At 37.5% G+C, this 16,494-nt stretch overlaps 2 protein-coding genes across 6 annotated transcripts in view; one reads left to right on the top strand and one right to left on the bottom strand.

Moving 5' to 3' along the window:
- LOC108519782 (probable G-protein coupled receptor 75) overlaps positions 1-16,494 on the top strand; it is a 211,715-nt gene that overhangs the window by 55,530 nt on the left and 139,691 nt on the right. The gene's annotated exons all lie outside the window — the stretch shown is intronic.
- The window catches only part of ERLEC1 (endoplasmic reticulum lectin 1), a 36,979-nt gene that overhangs the window by 12,193 nt on the left and 8,292 nt on the right, over positions 1-16,494 (bottom strand). For 2 of the 3 annotated variants that reach the window (XM_017859033.1, XM_017859034.1), the window contains exons 2-8: positions 12,888-12,992; positions 11,330-11,410; positions 9,757-9,834; positions 9,560-9,623; positions 8,584-8,618; positions 6,036-6,259; positions 5,814-5,943 (exon numbers count right to left, since the gene is read on the bottom strand). In XM_017859033.1, coding sequence (XP_017714522.1) covers positions 5,814-5,943; positions 6,036-6,259; positions 8,584-8,618; positions 9,560-9,623; positions 9,757-9,834; positions 11,330-11,410; positions 12,888-12,992 — 717 coding nt within the window. The remainder of the gene's footprint in view (positions 1-5,813; positions 5,944-6,035; positions 6,260-8,583; positions 8,619-9,559; positions 9,624-9,756; positions 9,835-11,329; positions 11,411-12,887; positions 12,993-16,494) is intronic. The other variant, XM_017859035.1, reaches the window with a different exon arrangement.

The raw sequence follows: 16,494 nt of genomic DNA, 5'->3' as shown, positions 1-16,494 counted from the left end.
GCAATAAGGGTGCAGAGAACAGGAGACTCAGAGAGGAAGAGGTGGCTCAAATAGGCTTTGACCAAGAACTGAAATATGAAGACTTCACAAAGAGAAAAACCCTCAATCAATTCTTGAAACATGAATAATAATTTGTGATTTATGTATTTATCTGTGTGTTCTGTGACTATGTGTGTATATGTGCATATAGACTTGAGGAAGAGGTAACACAAAGATGTGGGGGTATGATATTTAAAACTAAAGAGATAAGCAGGTGCTACATGGTAGAAAAGTAAATGCTGAGAGATTTGGACATTATTTTATAGGATTTAGGCAAAGATGTGCTGTGATGATATTTTTAAGTATTACTTCAGCAGTGGCAAGGAAGAAAGAATAGCAGGGACAAATCTAGAGGAAGAGAGTCAAGTTAGGAGTTACAGTAACCCAGGTGAGAGATGAAGAGAATCTAAAGTAAGGGAGTGACAGGGTTGGATGTAGAGAAAAGGATAGTTATTATTAAAGAGCTAATACATTAGGATCTGGTGGTTAAATGGGTATTGACTGGCAAGGAAATGAATCTAGACCAGAATTTAAAAAGTGAGTGCACCAATTATAAATGAATAATTTATAAAAATTTAGATAGTACACGGGTTCCCAATAAATATATGGTGGATACTGTGTCTCCTTTTTCACTTGCTGTAGTTACCGTTAACCAACTATGGTTCTTTTGCTTCTATTTCAGCTTGTAGGAGTCATTGGACAGTTACTCCAGAAAGCAATGAACTTATTCTCTCTTCCTCCCAATATTAGGAAGAACAAGGACTGTCAAGATGTTGTCTTATTTTTTGAAAGGTCTTTGAACTTTATTGTATACCTTTTTCCACATTCAGAGCCTACTATATTTTGGCATTATTTTAGGTGCTCAGTATTAAAAATCAGGCAAATATAGCCATTACTCCAAAGGAGTGAGGGTCTAATAGACTAAACTAATAACCTGGGGTTACACGAACCCTCTATTAAGGTTAATGAAGAAAAACAATAATGCTGCATAGTGAAACCAAAAGCTGAGATAAGGGGAAGAGGTAGCAAGAATAGAAGCATGATCTTTTATTACTACTTCTGGACAGAACATCCATTTTCATTTTTAAGGAAAATTATTCTAATAAAAATAGGATGGTCGTTTATATAATAGAGTAGAAAATTCATTAAATGGACTGCTAATAGTCCAGTAATCTCTAAATTAATATAATAGGCAGAACATCAAACCAAAACTCTGATAGCCAGATTTGTATTTTTGTTTATAAAAGAAAAAAATTCTTTATCTGTATGGTAAAGGCTGACCCCACACTTAAGAGGCAAACCATATATGCCAGATACACATTTTCAAAAGAAAAGTTATGTGTAACAGATTTACAGAAAAGTGATTCTGAAATAAAGATTATCAGTTTTAAGTAACTACTCATCCTACAGTATTACCTAAGATTCTCATATGGCACATGTACCCTAAAGATACTTAGTATCAACATCATTGATCATCAGAGAAAAGCAAATCAAAATTACAATGACATGTCATCTGACTCCAGTTAAAATGGCTTTTATCCAAAAGACAGGCAATAAGAAATGCTAGCAAGGATGTGGAGAAAGGGAACCCTTGTACACTGTTGGTGGGAATGTAAAGTAGTACAAACACTATAGAGAACAGTTTGGAGCTTTTTCAAAGAACTAAACATAGAGTTATTGTAAGATCCAGCAATCCCACTGCTGGGTCTATACCCAAAAGAAAGGAAATCAGTATACTGAAGAGATATCTACACTTCCATGTTTGTTGCAGCACTGTTCACAACAGCCAACATTTGGAAACAACCTAAGTGTCCATCAACAGATGAATGGATAAAGAAAATGTAGGGTCGCCCAGGTGCAGTGGTTCACACCTGTAATCCTAGCGCTTTGGGAGGCCAAGGCAGGAGGAATGCTTGAGCTCAGGAGTTTGAAACCAGCTTGGGCAACATAGCGAGACCCTTTCTCTATTAAAAAAAATTATTTAAAAAAGGGGTACATATATACAATTGAGTACTATTCAGCCATAAATAAGAATAAGATCCTGTCGCGGGGTGCGGTGGCTCACGCCTGTAATCCCAGCACTTTGGGACGCTGAGGTGGGCAGATCATCTGAGATCAGGAGTTCGAGACCAGCTTGCCCAACATGGTGAAATCCCGTCTCTACTAAAAATACAAAAATTAGCTGGGCATGGTGGTGGGTGCCTGTAATCCCAGCTACTCAGGAGGCTGAGGCAGGAGAATCACTTGAACCCGGCAGTTAGAGGTTGGAGTGAGCGGAGATGGCACCATTGCACTGCAGCCCGGGCAACAGAGTTAGACTCCATCTCCAAAAAAAAAAAAGAATGAGATCCTGTTATTGGCGACAACATGGATGGAATTGGAGATCATTATGTTAAGTTAAATAAGCCAGGCAGAGAAAAACATCCCATGTTCTCACTTATTTATGGGATCTAAAAATCAAAACAATTGAATCCATGGAGATAGAGAGTAGAAGGACGGTTACCATAGGCTGGGAAGGGTAGTGGGAGGTTGTGGAGGAGGTGGGGATGGTTAATGGTTACAAAAAAACCCCTTAGAATGCATAAGACCTACCACTTGATAGAACAACAGGGTGACTATAGTCAATAATACTAAAAGAGTATAATTGGATTGTTTGTAACACAAAGGACAGATGCTTGAGGGGATGGATGCTTCATTCTCCAAGATGTGATTATTATGCATTGCATATCTGTATCGAAGTATCTCACGTACCCGGCCACACGTGGTGGTTCATGCCTGAAATCCCAGCACTGTGGAAGGCTGAGGTAAGCAGATCACTCGAGGCCAGGAGTTTGAGACCTGCCTGGGCAACATGGCACAACCCCGTCTACTAAAAAAAATAAGAATTAGCTGGGCAAGTTGGCACGTGCCTAGAGTCCCAGCTACTCAGGAGGCTGAGGCACAAGAAGCACTTGAACCCTGGATATGAAGGTTACAGTGAGCCAAGACTGTGCCACAGTGAGCCAAGACTTCACCACAGCACTCCAGCTTAGGGGAAAGAGTGAGACTCTGTCTCAAAAACAACAACAACAACAACAACAACAAAAGAGTATATGAAAATATCGCATGTACTCCATAAATATATATGCCTGCTATGTACCACAAAAATTAGAAATTAAAAAAAAATGCTGAGTATTTTTATTTTATTTTATTTTTTTGTTGAGGCGGAGTCTTGCTTTGTCGCCTAGGCTGGAGTGCAGTGGTACAATCTCGGCTCACTGTGACTTTCGCTGCCCAGGTTTGAGCAATTGTTGTGCCTCATCCTCCCAAGTAGCTGGGACTGCAGGTGTGTATCACCGTGCCTGGCTAATTTTTTTGTATTTTTGGTAGAGATGGGGTTCCATGTTGGCCAGGCTAGTCTTGAACTCCTGACCTCAAGTGATCTGCCTGCCTCAGCCTCCCAAAGTGCTGGGATTACAGGCATGGGCCATGTGCCTGGCCTCTGCTAAATATTTTTAAAGCATTATCATCTATAGCTTAAAAAAATTCAATTTTTCTCGACTGGCAGATTAAACACATTAATTAATTAATTTTGAGATAGGGTCTTACTCTTTTTACCCAGGTTGAGTGCAACCTTGAATTCCTGGGCTTAAGTGATCCTCCCACTTCAGCCTGCTGAATAGCTGGGACTACAGCTATATGCTATCACGACTTTTATATCACTGGCTGATTTTTAAAATTTTTTGTAGAGACAGGGTTTTAGTTGCCTAGTTTGGTCTTCAACTCCTGGCTTCAAGCGATCCTCCTGCCTCAGCCTCCCAAAGTATTGGGATTATAGGCATGAGCCACCAAGCTCAGACTAAACACATTATTTAAAGAGAAGTAAACTGGCATTTTTTCCTCGAAGAGTAATGAAAGCTGGGATTTATGAAGCATTTTGATGGAGCTAACTTTTAAGTATGTGCCAGTATACTTTACTATCAAAAGGAAGACCAGAAGAAAATTCTAGCCCAAATCTTTTAAAATAGCATTTCAAATTAAACTGTGGAATTAATCACCTTTTCCTCCCATCAGAATGACAGTGTTGGTCACAACATCCACAGAGAGTCCAGTAATACTTTTGCAAAAGTACTCAAGAGGAAGGGAGGAAACAAGCCTTGCAGCCAAGTATTAGTTTCTTCTGCCTTCTGGTTTAATGTAACACCCGTAGGTAAAACAACCAGTCTTAGCCATGTAAGTGCTATGATGGAGGACTGAATGAAATACAAGACCACAGAAGAGAAAGTAGTTATCTCTTTCTGGGTTAATCCACTGGAAGTTTTGGCTCATTTCCAAAGGAAGTAACATTGGAATCACATCTTCAAGCATAAGTAGAAGTTCATGAGCAGAAGAGGTGGGAGGAGACAATGCAAGAGAAGAAAACAGCATATTGAAAGTCAAGGAGGGCTGGGTGCAGTGGCACACGCTTGTAATCCCAGCACTTTGGGAGGCAGAGGCAGGAGAATCACTTGAACTCGGGAGGCGGAGACTGCAGTAAGCCGAGATCACGCCACTGCACTCCAACCTGGGTGACAGAGCAAAACTCTGTGGTACTTTTAAGAAACTCTAAGTTGTTCAAAACTGCTGGGATAAAGGGAATGGTGATGAAAGATGAGGCTGAAGTCAGACCACAAAGGGTTTTTTTTTTTTTTAGACGGAGTCTGGCTCTGTCGCCCAGGCTGGAGTGCAGTGGCCGGATCTCAGCTCACTGCAAGCTCCGCCTCCCGGGTTTATGCCATTCTCCTGCCTCAGCCTTCTGGGTAGCTGGAACTACAGGCGCCCGCCACCTCGCCCGGCTAGTTTTTTGTATTTTTTAGTAGAGACGGGGTTTCACCATGTTAGCCAGGATGGTCTCAATCTCCTGACCTCGTGATTCGCCCGTCTCGGCCTCCCAAAGTGCTGGGATTACAGGCTTGAGCCACCGCGCCCGGCCCACAAAGGGGTTTGTATTACATGATTGATGATTCTATCCTGAAATGTAGTATGTGTTAACTACCAAGAGATTAAACACATAATCAAAGGGTGATTTCAGAAAGAGCATTTTATCAGCTGTGTGGGAAGAATTAGAAAGGGGATGTGTTAAGAGACAAGTTTCTGGTTCCAGGAAATAATGAGGTCCTGAACTAACGACAGGATGGATTTGAAAAGCCTTTAGAAGATAACACTGATGCCTTTTAGTGAATGATTAGAGTTAGAGATAAATGAAGAGATACAGGTAAGAAAAATGACTTAGGTTTCTAATTGGTCAATTGGGTAGAACACAGGAGAAGGCAAGAAAAGGGTCAGCATGAAAGAGAAAAAAATGATGAGTGTGAGATTATTAAAAATGTATATGGCTATGCCCAGTAGGCAGATGAAAATGGAAGACAGTATATTAAACTGGGGAGGCAGTGCACAGAAGTGGTTAAAAGGGCAGCAATGAGCTGAAGAATTAATAATGTATTAAGAGACAGAGATGGAGTTTTAGTCTATGTTTTCAAGAGAGTTAGCTGGGACAAATACCTAAAAATTAAATTATAATGAGTAGGATGTCAAACTTTAAAATATGAAATTATGAATATAAGAGAATATTAAAATAGCTTGAGTAGTACTAGAATAAGGAAAAGGATTAAAATCAATGAAAAATGAAATTCAAAAGGTTGGGCCAGTAAAATAAATTACTACTATTACACTACAGAAATCATTAAAATATTGACATATGCTCTGAAATTTTAAAAATGAAGCACTGAAAAGCTATCATTAGACAATTCTCATACCTCTTTATTTCTCCTAAAAGGCACCCTTAGTATTTCTTCCTGCTGCTCCAACTGCCTCAGGGTGAGGGGCTTAAATGGCGATCCTGGCAGTGATTGACAAAATATGTCATTCACAGGAGATGCTCTGAACCTATTCAGTAGGAACAAAGCATTAAAGCTATGCACAGAACACTTTAAAGCACGTGTGCATTTTATGTTTAAAATATTAAATGCACATCCTACCTATATTTAGGATGACTGCACAAGAGTGGTGTCAAAATGACAACTTCATATTCACAAGTTGTAACTTCAGCTACTGAAAGAATTTCATGCTTAGATTCAGGATGACATATGTACATCACAGTACTTGATCTGGGCCGGTTCTGTTTCAAACTACAAGGTGTACCATTTCCCATTCCCACAGGATAGTATGGTGTCATCTGACCTTCGATATTTTTAGTGGGAATCTTAAAAAAAAGAGTATAAGACAGACTTTTCATTAGACATGGAAATGGGACTGAGGATGGGAGAGGAACTTATTATTCTGAAAGAAAGAAAACTATACATTTTACTTATTAACTGAAAGGTAATATTTCTATATTTTAAGTTCTCTCTCTAATATTATTTTGATTCATAAGTTTTTATTTGAGCAAATATGTATTTTCAGAGCTAGTTTAATACAGCAAAAAGATTATTTGGTGCCAAAATTAACATGTTAAGTAAAAGTACATTTATATAAAGGGCCACAAAATAATGATTAATATGAATTATTCTCAACAGTTCTAAAGAAAGAGACTAAGACAAAATATAGAAACTTACTATACTGGGCTGCTCAGAGCTTTCTTCTCTAAACTCTTGGTGAATGTTAGAGTTTAGATTCGACAGGTCTGAAGGCTGATTTGCCAAAAAATAGGGTTGTATAGTAAAACACTGTATTCTAAAACAGAAGTTTAAATACAGTGCTGACTGGTTCATCAATCTACTTACTCTTCTTCCCCGTTTTTCATATTAACAGCAATACTAGCCAGCATGTAAACTCCTATATAAATCTACTCAAGGCCAGCAAAAGACAAATTAAAAAATTTTTATGGAAGGAAAGAATAAAGGATAGAACCTGAGAAGACAAGGATCACTAAGAAGTTAGCTCCCATACTTTTCTCTACATAAACACAAGAAAAATCTACTGTAAGAACTTTCAAAAAGTCACTGTTTATAATATCTCCAAGCAAGCTCTTTGGAGGCAGGGATCTCATCTTCTATCACTTTAGTACCCTGTCAGCACTATGTCCAAAACCAGCAATAAATAAATGTTTTCAGGAAAAAATGTTTTGAGATTTCCTTATATGTATGTGATTTTTAAGCCAGTGTCTAAAATTAGAAAATCCTGGGTTCAAATCCAAGCTTTAAATTTACTAGATTTATGACTTTGAATAAATTTCAGTTTTGTCATTTGTAAAAGTAGAATAATAATATACAGTCGTGCACTGCATAATGACGTTTTGGTCAACAATGGACCTTATATAAGACACTGGCCCCATAACATTGTAATGGAGCATATGCAGAAATCTGATATATTGCATTTGATATTTGCATTGCGGTAGCGGAAATAACTGCTCTTCAGTAATGGTACCGAGAACTTGGTTTTCCATGGGAAAAATACATAAATAAAAATATACATACCATGTAGGTCTGTGTTAAGTATACTCTATTATGCTCGCACAATAATAATAAAATCACCTAACCACATAATTCTCATAATGCACCTCCACTGTTAAGCGATTCATGACTGTATATTAAAAGGTTTTTGGGAGAATTAAACATTAGCTTTTGTTGCATGTCCAGCAGTGTCTGGCTTATAAACTGGGGCTCAAAAAATAGTTTTCTTTCTTTACCATTTTCTTCCTCTTCCTTTATCATTTTACACTTTGAATTCCATCTTTTGCTGTCTTCCAGAGTCACAGTAAATAACTATTTTAATCTCAAAGGTAGTCTGTAAAATTAAAATCTTTTAAAATAGCAATGCTATGTGTTTCTATGCTTAGCTTATCAAGTCTCTCCAAAGCTACCCTTTTAAGTTATAGGCATCACTTTTAAGTAATTTTCAAGGCCTCTGCCATTTTACTTTACTTCTAAAAAAAAGTCTCAGTATGATATTAAGCCATTTATGGAAATATCCTCTATTAATAAGTTATTTTTTAAAAAACTCTATAAAATTTTGGGATTTAAAATTGTGATTAGGTTTCCTGAGGAATTACTCTTTTTAAACAACCCTATGTTGCGGACATCATTTATCCATTCTTTCAATTAACATTTATGAAGTGCCTACAATATGTCTGACACTCTGCTTGGTACTATGGGGTAAACAGATAAAAGACAGTCCCTGCTTTTAAGATGCTTGCAGTTTGGTAGCTTGTTATTTACATTATAGTCTACCTGTTTTGCCCACAGGAGAGGGGGATCAAACAAGAGAAAAAAATGCAAAACCTCTTAACAGTTTCAAGTGCTACATAGAGGGAACCACTGCTAAGCACAGAAGTGATATAATGCTATAACAGAATCTTTCCCAGACACATCAGTGATAGATTTATTTTTGTATAATCTTAAGAGTAAATAGTGTAACTTTTCTCAGAAAAAACGAATATACTGCAAAGGTTCTTTGACCCAATCCTTTGAGGTATTTGACAGATGAAGAATAAGAACACAAAGCTATATTCTGTCAGTTAGGTTATATAAATTCATACCTCACTAACAATAACTGTTAAGAGTAAAAAAAGCAACATCTCTCACTTGCCTCATTTGATTTTTCCTTTTCTTCTGCTTCTCGTTCTGTGGAATAAGGTAAGCGTAAAGAATGAGCAGTGGCATATGTGATACAAATGACTAAGTTTTCAACCACCTTTGTAACCTTAAACTTCTTTCTAAAGAAGGTCCAAAACACATACGATTTTACTTAAAGCTAGTTTCCTTGAATGGTTTTGTATGAAAGGACAGTCATATTTAATCTTTACCTAGGAAATACTCTATTTCAGGCAGAAAACTGGCCACAACAATTTTCTTTTGAAGTATTTTATCTCAGTGAAAATTTAATATTAAATTAGTTGACCAATCTGAATATAGAATAAACATATATCACCATTTGAGAGATACATCTATTTCTACATATAATAACTTTGCTTAAACCAAGCAGAAGACTAACACTATATAAATATAACACTAACATGCACCTGGCATTGTTTTCACTATTTTCTGCTTTGATAAACATGTTTTTTTCTTACTTATTTTAGTAAAGCTTTTAGGCTGTGCATGGTGACTCATGCTCATGGATACAATCCCAGTACTTTGGGAGGTTGGGGTGGGTGGATCGCCTGAGCCAGGAGTTTGAGACCAGCCTGGGAAACATGGCGAGATTCCATCTCTACAACAAATATGAAAATTAGTGGGCATGGTGGCATGTGCCCGTGGTCCCAGCTACTTGGGAGGCTGAGGCAGGAAGATCACTTGAGCCCAGGAGGTCGAGGCTGCAATGAGCTGTGTTCATGCCACTGCACGCCAGCCTGGGTGACAAAGAGAGACTCTGTCTCAAAAAAAAAAAAAAAAAGGTGAAAACAAAGACTTCTTCAAAAGTTTTGTAAGGGACAGTTCAGAAACCTATTTCAGTATTTTAAAATTCACAGACTGTTCAAAAAAAAATCTCTTAAATTCCAATTTGAACATATATTTTAAACCAAATTCCAGCATTACTGTCAAATCACTGGGTAGACACCAACCTTTTTCAAATAGAAGGTTCTTGGCCAACATATTCCCAAGGTAGTACTCGTGAATATTTATTTTCTATATTGAAAATAAAATAAAATATACTAAGTATTTTGCAAAGACATTTTAAGGATACAACTTTAAAACTATCAATCTCATTATTCAAGTTCTCATCTTATAATGTTTCATAATATTTTGAAGAAAAACACACCTGACCAGTTTCTTTCTCTTCATGGTACTGCCGAATGTGTTTTCCGTGACATACTTCGTAAGTCCAATAAGACTCAATCTAAGAAAGACGGATATATTTCAATATACAAAAGCCACATAACTCAGCTGAATTACTTTTTGATATTTGATGCAGCTGAGATTTCCCCTAAGATTTCAGAGTAAGCTTTCATTAAATGACACTTACAATTATGTCTCAGAAAAATGTGAAATTTCTGAAGTCTATTCATTATTTTCACTAGCTCTATGTGAGAATTCTGTGAAGTAAATAGGTCTAGAATACACTTGGGGTCTGTAATAATTACCTGGCTTAGGGATAATTTTCTACATAGCTTAAAAAATAAAAATTAGCATTTTAAATTAAAATTCTCTTGTATACTTTTGGTTGGGTGTAGTGGCTCACGCCTGTAATCCCAGCACTTTGGGAGGCCAAAGTGGGTGGATCACTTGAGGCCAGGAGTTCAAGACCAGCCTGGTGAACATGGCAAAACCCCATCTCTACTAAAAAACAAAAAAAATTAGCGGGGTGTGGTAGCGCGTGCATGTAATCCTAGCTACTGGGAGGCTGAGGCAGAATAACTTGAACCTGGGAGGCAGAGGTTGCAGTGAGCTGAGATCGTGCCACTGCGCTCCCGCATGGGCAGCATGGGTGACAGAGCTAGGCTCTGTCTCAAAAAAAAAAAAAAAAAAAAGGCAGAAAACTTTAGTTTCAACCGAAAAACATTCAAAACAGCTTGGTAAATGATACGATTTGTTATTGGTATTATTTGGTATCTGCTGCATACACTAGACAGGAATTGAAATGAGTAAGATATTATTAAGAAATAACTAGCCAGACACAGTGGCTCATGCCTGTAATTCTAGCACTTTGAAAGGCTGAGGTGGGTGGATGGCTTGAGTTCAGGAGTTTGAGACTAGTCTGGGCAACACTGTGAAAAACCTCGTCTCTACAAAAGAACACAAAAATTAGCAGGACATGGTGGTGCTCAGCTACTGGGGAGTCTGAGGTGGGAGAACAGCTTGAGCAGGGGAGGTTGGGGCTGCAGCTAGTCATGATCATGCCACTACACTCCAGCCTGGGTGACAGAATGAGACCTTTTCTCAAAAAGAAAAAAGCAAAAAAACAAAAAGAAATAACTTAGATTTATACCTAACTTAACATCTGATACAACAGGTACAGAGAACCAAATACTTTATGTTCTCATTTATAAGTGGGAGCTAAAAAATGAGAACACATGGACACAAAGAGGGGAATAACAGACTTGGGGCCTTCTTGAAGCTAGAGAATGGGAGGAGGGAGAGGATAAAACAAAACAAAACAAAAAAAAGCAACCCATAAGGTACTATACTCATTACCTAGGTGACTAAATAATCCGTACACCAAACTCCTATGACATGCAGTTTCCTATGTAACAATCCTGCACGTGTAACCCTAAACCTAAAATAATAGTTAAAAAAAACCTGATACAACATAATAAAGAAGAAACGGTATTTTCAAAGGTCTATTGGCTGTTGGTAATCATTTTCTAGTCATCAGGTAAACATAAAATACATACTCTGTAGGAACAACTGCTTTGTTTAAATAGTGGTTCCAAAAGTTCTCTTGGATTAGGGCCTTTATAATCCTTTTCTTCTTCCTAAGAAAGAATTGGAGTTTAATACTTACAGTCTTTCTAGAATTTCACCCAACTTTGCTGTTTGGGTATTAACTCATTACTCAAATCACAAATGCTTAGAAATAAAAGAGAAAAAAAGTCAAAATGTTTAACAAGATCCTATTGTATGCCATTGCTTTCAAATGAACTGAAGTAAAAAATATGGAGCCATAAAATAATCTTTCATAGAGTTCATTCTTTCTTAAAAAAAAAAGGTCTTTTAAAATGTATTTTTGTTTTTCACAAGGCAAGAATGGAAGGAAAAAAAGGTTTTTAAGTATCAGTTTCCTGAACAATTCTTATAAACTTATTTCAGAATTTTTAAATGCTTGTACCCAAACAAATTCTTAGGTATGAAAGCCTTAGAATAGTTGAATCTTACAGGATATACTGGAAAGTTTTAAGGTACTTTTCAGTTTTCTATGTATTTTTATATTTCAGATTTGAATGCCGTGTGTGTGTGTGTGTGTGTGTGTGTGTGTGTGTCTCAAGGAGACTTAAAATAGTGGTCTTAGATTTCAAATATGAAAACCCAATAAAGCACAGAGTTTAATATTTCTATTTTCCAGATCATGAAAATATTACTGAATTGGCTTAATAAATTTATTGAGTGGAGGAAGTGAGTTTCAAATTTGTTCAAGGTTCCACAGCTAGCTATAGCCTATACCTCAGCCTCCTGGCTCCTAGGCTGGTGTCCTTTCCATTTTACCATGCTGCCTCTCCTGTTTCATCCTGAAAGAAGTCATTGCCTTGAAGGATGGATAAGAGGCAGTTAGGGCATTTTAGGAGGAAGATAAGGGCATGAGCTAAGGTAATGAGAAAGCATGGGGTACCTACAGACTTACTTATAAACAATTCTTTAAAAGTCACATATACATTTAAAATTATATCTTGCTTTAAAACTCTAATGTCTATAAAGAAAGCAAGTGTGGAGTTAGATTTTTATTCAAAACATTAATAACTGGTTGCAGCTGGGCATGATGTTTCACGTCTGTAATCCCAGCACTTTGGGAGGCCGAGATGGGTGGATCACGAGGTCAAGATATCCAGACCATCCTGGCCAACATGGTGAAACCCTGTCTCTACTAAAATACAGAAATTAGCTGGGCGTGGTGGCGTGCACTTGTAATCCCAGCTACTCGGGAGGCTGAGGCAGGAGAATTGCTTGAACCTGGGAGGCGGAGGTTGCAGTGAGTCAAGATCACGCCACTGCCCTCCAGTCTGGTGACAGAGTAAGACTTCGTCTCAAAAAAAAAAAAACAAAAAAGTTGGTTGCTAATTTTTCCAAGATAAACTGCAAAATCAAAGAATTCAGGAATATTAAAACCAATTAATACTTTTATGCTAAAACAGTCTTATTGAGAAATCTGTTACTTAATTTTACTTCAAAGTATGTAGTTACAATGTTTTACATAAATATTTTGGTGACAGGATTATCGATATATTTATAAAAACTTACCTCATCCCCACTTGTCACAAGGGGAAGTATGCATTTATATTTTTCTTTATGTGCAGTTGTCATGATGACATAATTATCTTCTTTATACAAAACTCCAGTTGTGGGCTGCAAATAGAACAAAAAATATTCATTATGCTCTTCTCTGTGAAATTGTATCACATTGAATAACTTCAGTCCTAGCTGGAAAAAAAGATTCTTTGAACTAATTTAACATTTCAACAGATGATTATTTTAAAGGGAGGGAAAATATGCTACATACATTAAAGTACCCTAGTACTTGATAAGTAGTTTGTCACCCTTTCCTCTCTCCCATCTTTTGGAATCTCCGGTGTTTATTGTTCTTGTCTTTGAGTGTGTATTCAACGCTTAGCCTCCACTTATAAATGAAAATATTCAGTATTTGGTTTTCAGTTTCTGTCTTAATTCACTTAAGATAATGACCTCCAAGCTGCATCCATGTTGTTGCAAAGGACATGCTTTCATTCTTTTTTGTGGCTTCATCAACATACGTATTAATTACAAAATGAAAGTAATAAGCTTTATTCTGGTGTCACAATAGGAAAATAAATGAACAAAATAATGTTTGGAGTATAAAGGAAAAAAGGAGGAATGCAATAGATTGAAGTTAAAATAGTGATTATACTTGGGAGGTTGAGGTGGGAGGACTGCTTTAGCCCAGGAGTTCAAGATCAGTCTGAGCAACGTAGCAAGACCCTGTTACAAAACGAAACAAAAAAAAAAAAAAAAAAGGAAAAGAAAAGAAAACAAAGGCACTAAGAGGTGGCAATGAATGTTCATAGATACACCATCACTGAACACTTATTACTGCTATTAGCAATTACCATCTATATATGACAATCCACAGCACTTTACAAATATACAGTACTCTCAGTTCTGTTGCATGGGACATGAAAGTAATGTAATACAGTATTTTTCATATTTGGAGAATGTATGAATTTATCCACAAATAAATTCCTTTTTTTTTTTTTGTTTTGAGACGGAGTCTTGCTCTGTCACCCAGGCTGGAGTGCAGTGGCCGGATCTCAGCTCACTGCAAGCTCCGCCTCCCGGGTTTACGCCATTCTCCTGCCTCAGCCTCCCGAGTAGCTGGGACTACAGGCGCCCGCCACCTCGCCTGGCTAGTTTTTTGTATTTTTTAGTAGAGACGGGGTTTCACGGTGTTAGCCAGGATGGTCTCGATCTCCTGACCTCGTGATCCGCCCATCTCGGCATCCCAAAGTGCTGGGATTACAGGCTTGAGCCACCGCGCCCGGCCCATAAATTCCTTTTAAAAGCAAAATTACTACAGATCATCTGTGTTGACTTGACTTTATTTTATTTTATTTTTATTATTTTTATTTTCTTTTTGAGGTGGAGTCTTGCTCTGTCTCCCAGGCTGGAGTGCAGTGGCGCAATCTCGGCTCACTGCAAGCTCCATCCCCCGGGTTCACGCCATTCCCCTGCCTCACCCTCCCAAGTAGTTGGGACTACAGGCACCTGTCACCATGCCCGGCTGATTTTTTCTATTTTTAGTAGAGATGGGGTTTCACTGTGTTAGCCAGGATGGTCTTGACCCCCGGACCTCGTGATTCGCCTGCCTCGGCCTCCTAAAGTGCTGGGATTACAGGCGTGAGCCACCGCACCCGGGCAACTTAACTTTTTCTTAGTATATATCAGGGGTCAGCAAACTTTTGTAAAGGGCCAGAGAGTAAATATTTTAGGGTTTGTGAGCCATATGGTCTCTGTTGCGCCTCTGCCACTCTAGCAACCAAAGTACACAAACAATGGGTAAACAAATAGGGATGATGATATAGTAATAGAACCTTATTTATAGAAATACGTGGTGGGACAGCACCATGCCTGTAGTTTGCCGACTTCTGGCATATATTGACAAAATTAACCTTAAAGCTTTCTACACTATGAAACCAAACAAATTCACATTGGTATGAGTCAACAGAATTCAAATAAACACTTCAATTAATACAACTGATATTATTTTAGTAAAAACAAATCTCTGCTCTCTGATAGAAAATGTGATACTTGTTTTACTAAGGCAGAAATGTTTGTGTTTTATGATACGTGTTCTAAGATAATTCTCTCTTCACTTTCCTCTTATGGTACTGTGCAACTATGGTACTATTTAGCTATTCCTGGCAAGGAGAACCTCTTCTTATTAAGGACTTTTGTTCTATTCTCAATTTAATAATAACTTTCTTTTTTTTTTTTTTGAGACAAGGTCTCTCACTAACCTAGGCTGAGTGCAGTGGCATGATCAAAGCTCACTGTAGCCTGATCTCCTGGACTCAGGCGATCCTCCCATCTCAGCCTCCCTAGTAGCTGGGACTATAGGTACGTGCCACCATGCCCCGGTAACTTTTCTGTAGAGATGGGGTTTTGTCCTGTGGGCAAAACGGGTAGGTCTCAAACTCCTAGGCTCAAGCCATCTGCCAGCCTCTGTCTCCCAAGGTGTTGGGATTACAGGCATAAGCCACTGCCCTGGCCTAACAATCCTTAACTATAATAAAACCAGTACTACTTGGCACCAATGTAATCCTAAACACAAATGCAAATTACAGCATTTTCCGCAAGACAACAAAACAAAACAAAGCAGTAAGTACTAGCTGTATTAGTTCTAGGACAGTACTGTTTTACACTCATTTTTACAGAAACAGACACTAAAGTCCAGAGCTTAAACAATTTGTCCAAGGTTAAAAAACCTAGAGGTAGCAGAGCCCAGAGAATTCAAACAGATTGGCTCCATATTCTGTAAGCTCTTAAATATTTTAACAGATTTGAATGAGCTTTTACAAACCTTTTCTAGATTACTATGTAGACTTGAATTGTGGCCAAGGACACTTGTTTAAAAGGCCACTGTAAGTCAGGTGTGCACCTATAATCTCAGCTACTCAGGAGGCTGAGCCAGGAGAATTGCTTGAGCCCAAGAGTTTGAGTCCAGTCTGGGCAACTTAGTGAGACCCCGTCTCTCTTTAAAAAAAAAAAAAAAAAAAAAAAAAGCACTATAGATGATGAGGGAATCAAAGAGATTTGAAAGTAAGAGTTGCAAAGCTAAACTTACAAAGAATTTTTTAGAAACATTCAATTGTGCCAACGATTTGCTATAAGACATAACATTTGTAATTCCTTTCAAAATGGTCTCCAAAATGCTTACAATGTAAAAAGAAAATGCTTGTTTGGATCCACAGCAAAAAAGGGAAGACAATTCTTGATCCAAATAATTGTCTTTCATTAGTTTAGGAAAGGCTGCTTTCCCAGTAAAATAGACCAAATGGCAATTCTATTTGAAAACTCTTTGCTGAAATATTGAGTCATTTATTGGGACCACAAAATATATTTTTAGCAAATTTTACTTTTTGGTAACAGCAATTACGGAGAAAAAGTTAATCTTTTGTGATTTTTCTAAACATTTTGATCTACTAAAATCAGGATTCTGATTTTGTAAAACAGGTTCTTACTTTAAGAAAACAAAATATAATAAACTCAGAATATACAGAATTAGATAGTATAAAAAACTTTTTTTATATAACAAGCTATTCTCAGTAGAAGAGGAAATCAGCGATTTGACATAAAGTCAAATTTTATTAGAGAT

This window comes from Rhinopithecus bieti, unplaced genomic scaffold, assembly GCF_001698545.2.
Source record: "Rhinopithecus bieti isolate Rb0 unplaced genomic scaffold, ASM169854v2 scaffold_47995, whole genome shotgun sequence".
Taxonomy (NCBI): domain Eukaryota; kingdom Metazoa; phylum Chordata; class Mammalia; order Primates; family Cercopithecidae; genus Rhinopithecus; species Rhinopithecus bieti.
Note: the sequence above shows the minus strand (reverse complement) of the source record. Positions and strands in the feature narration are given on the sequence as shown.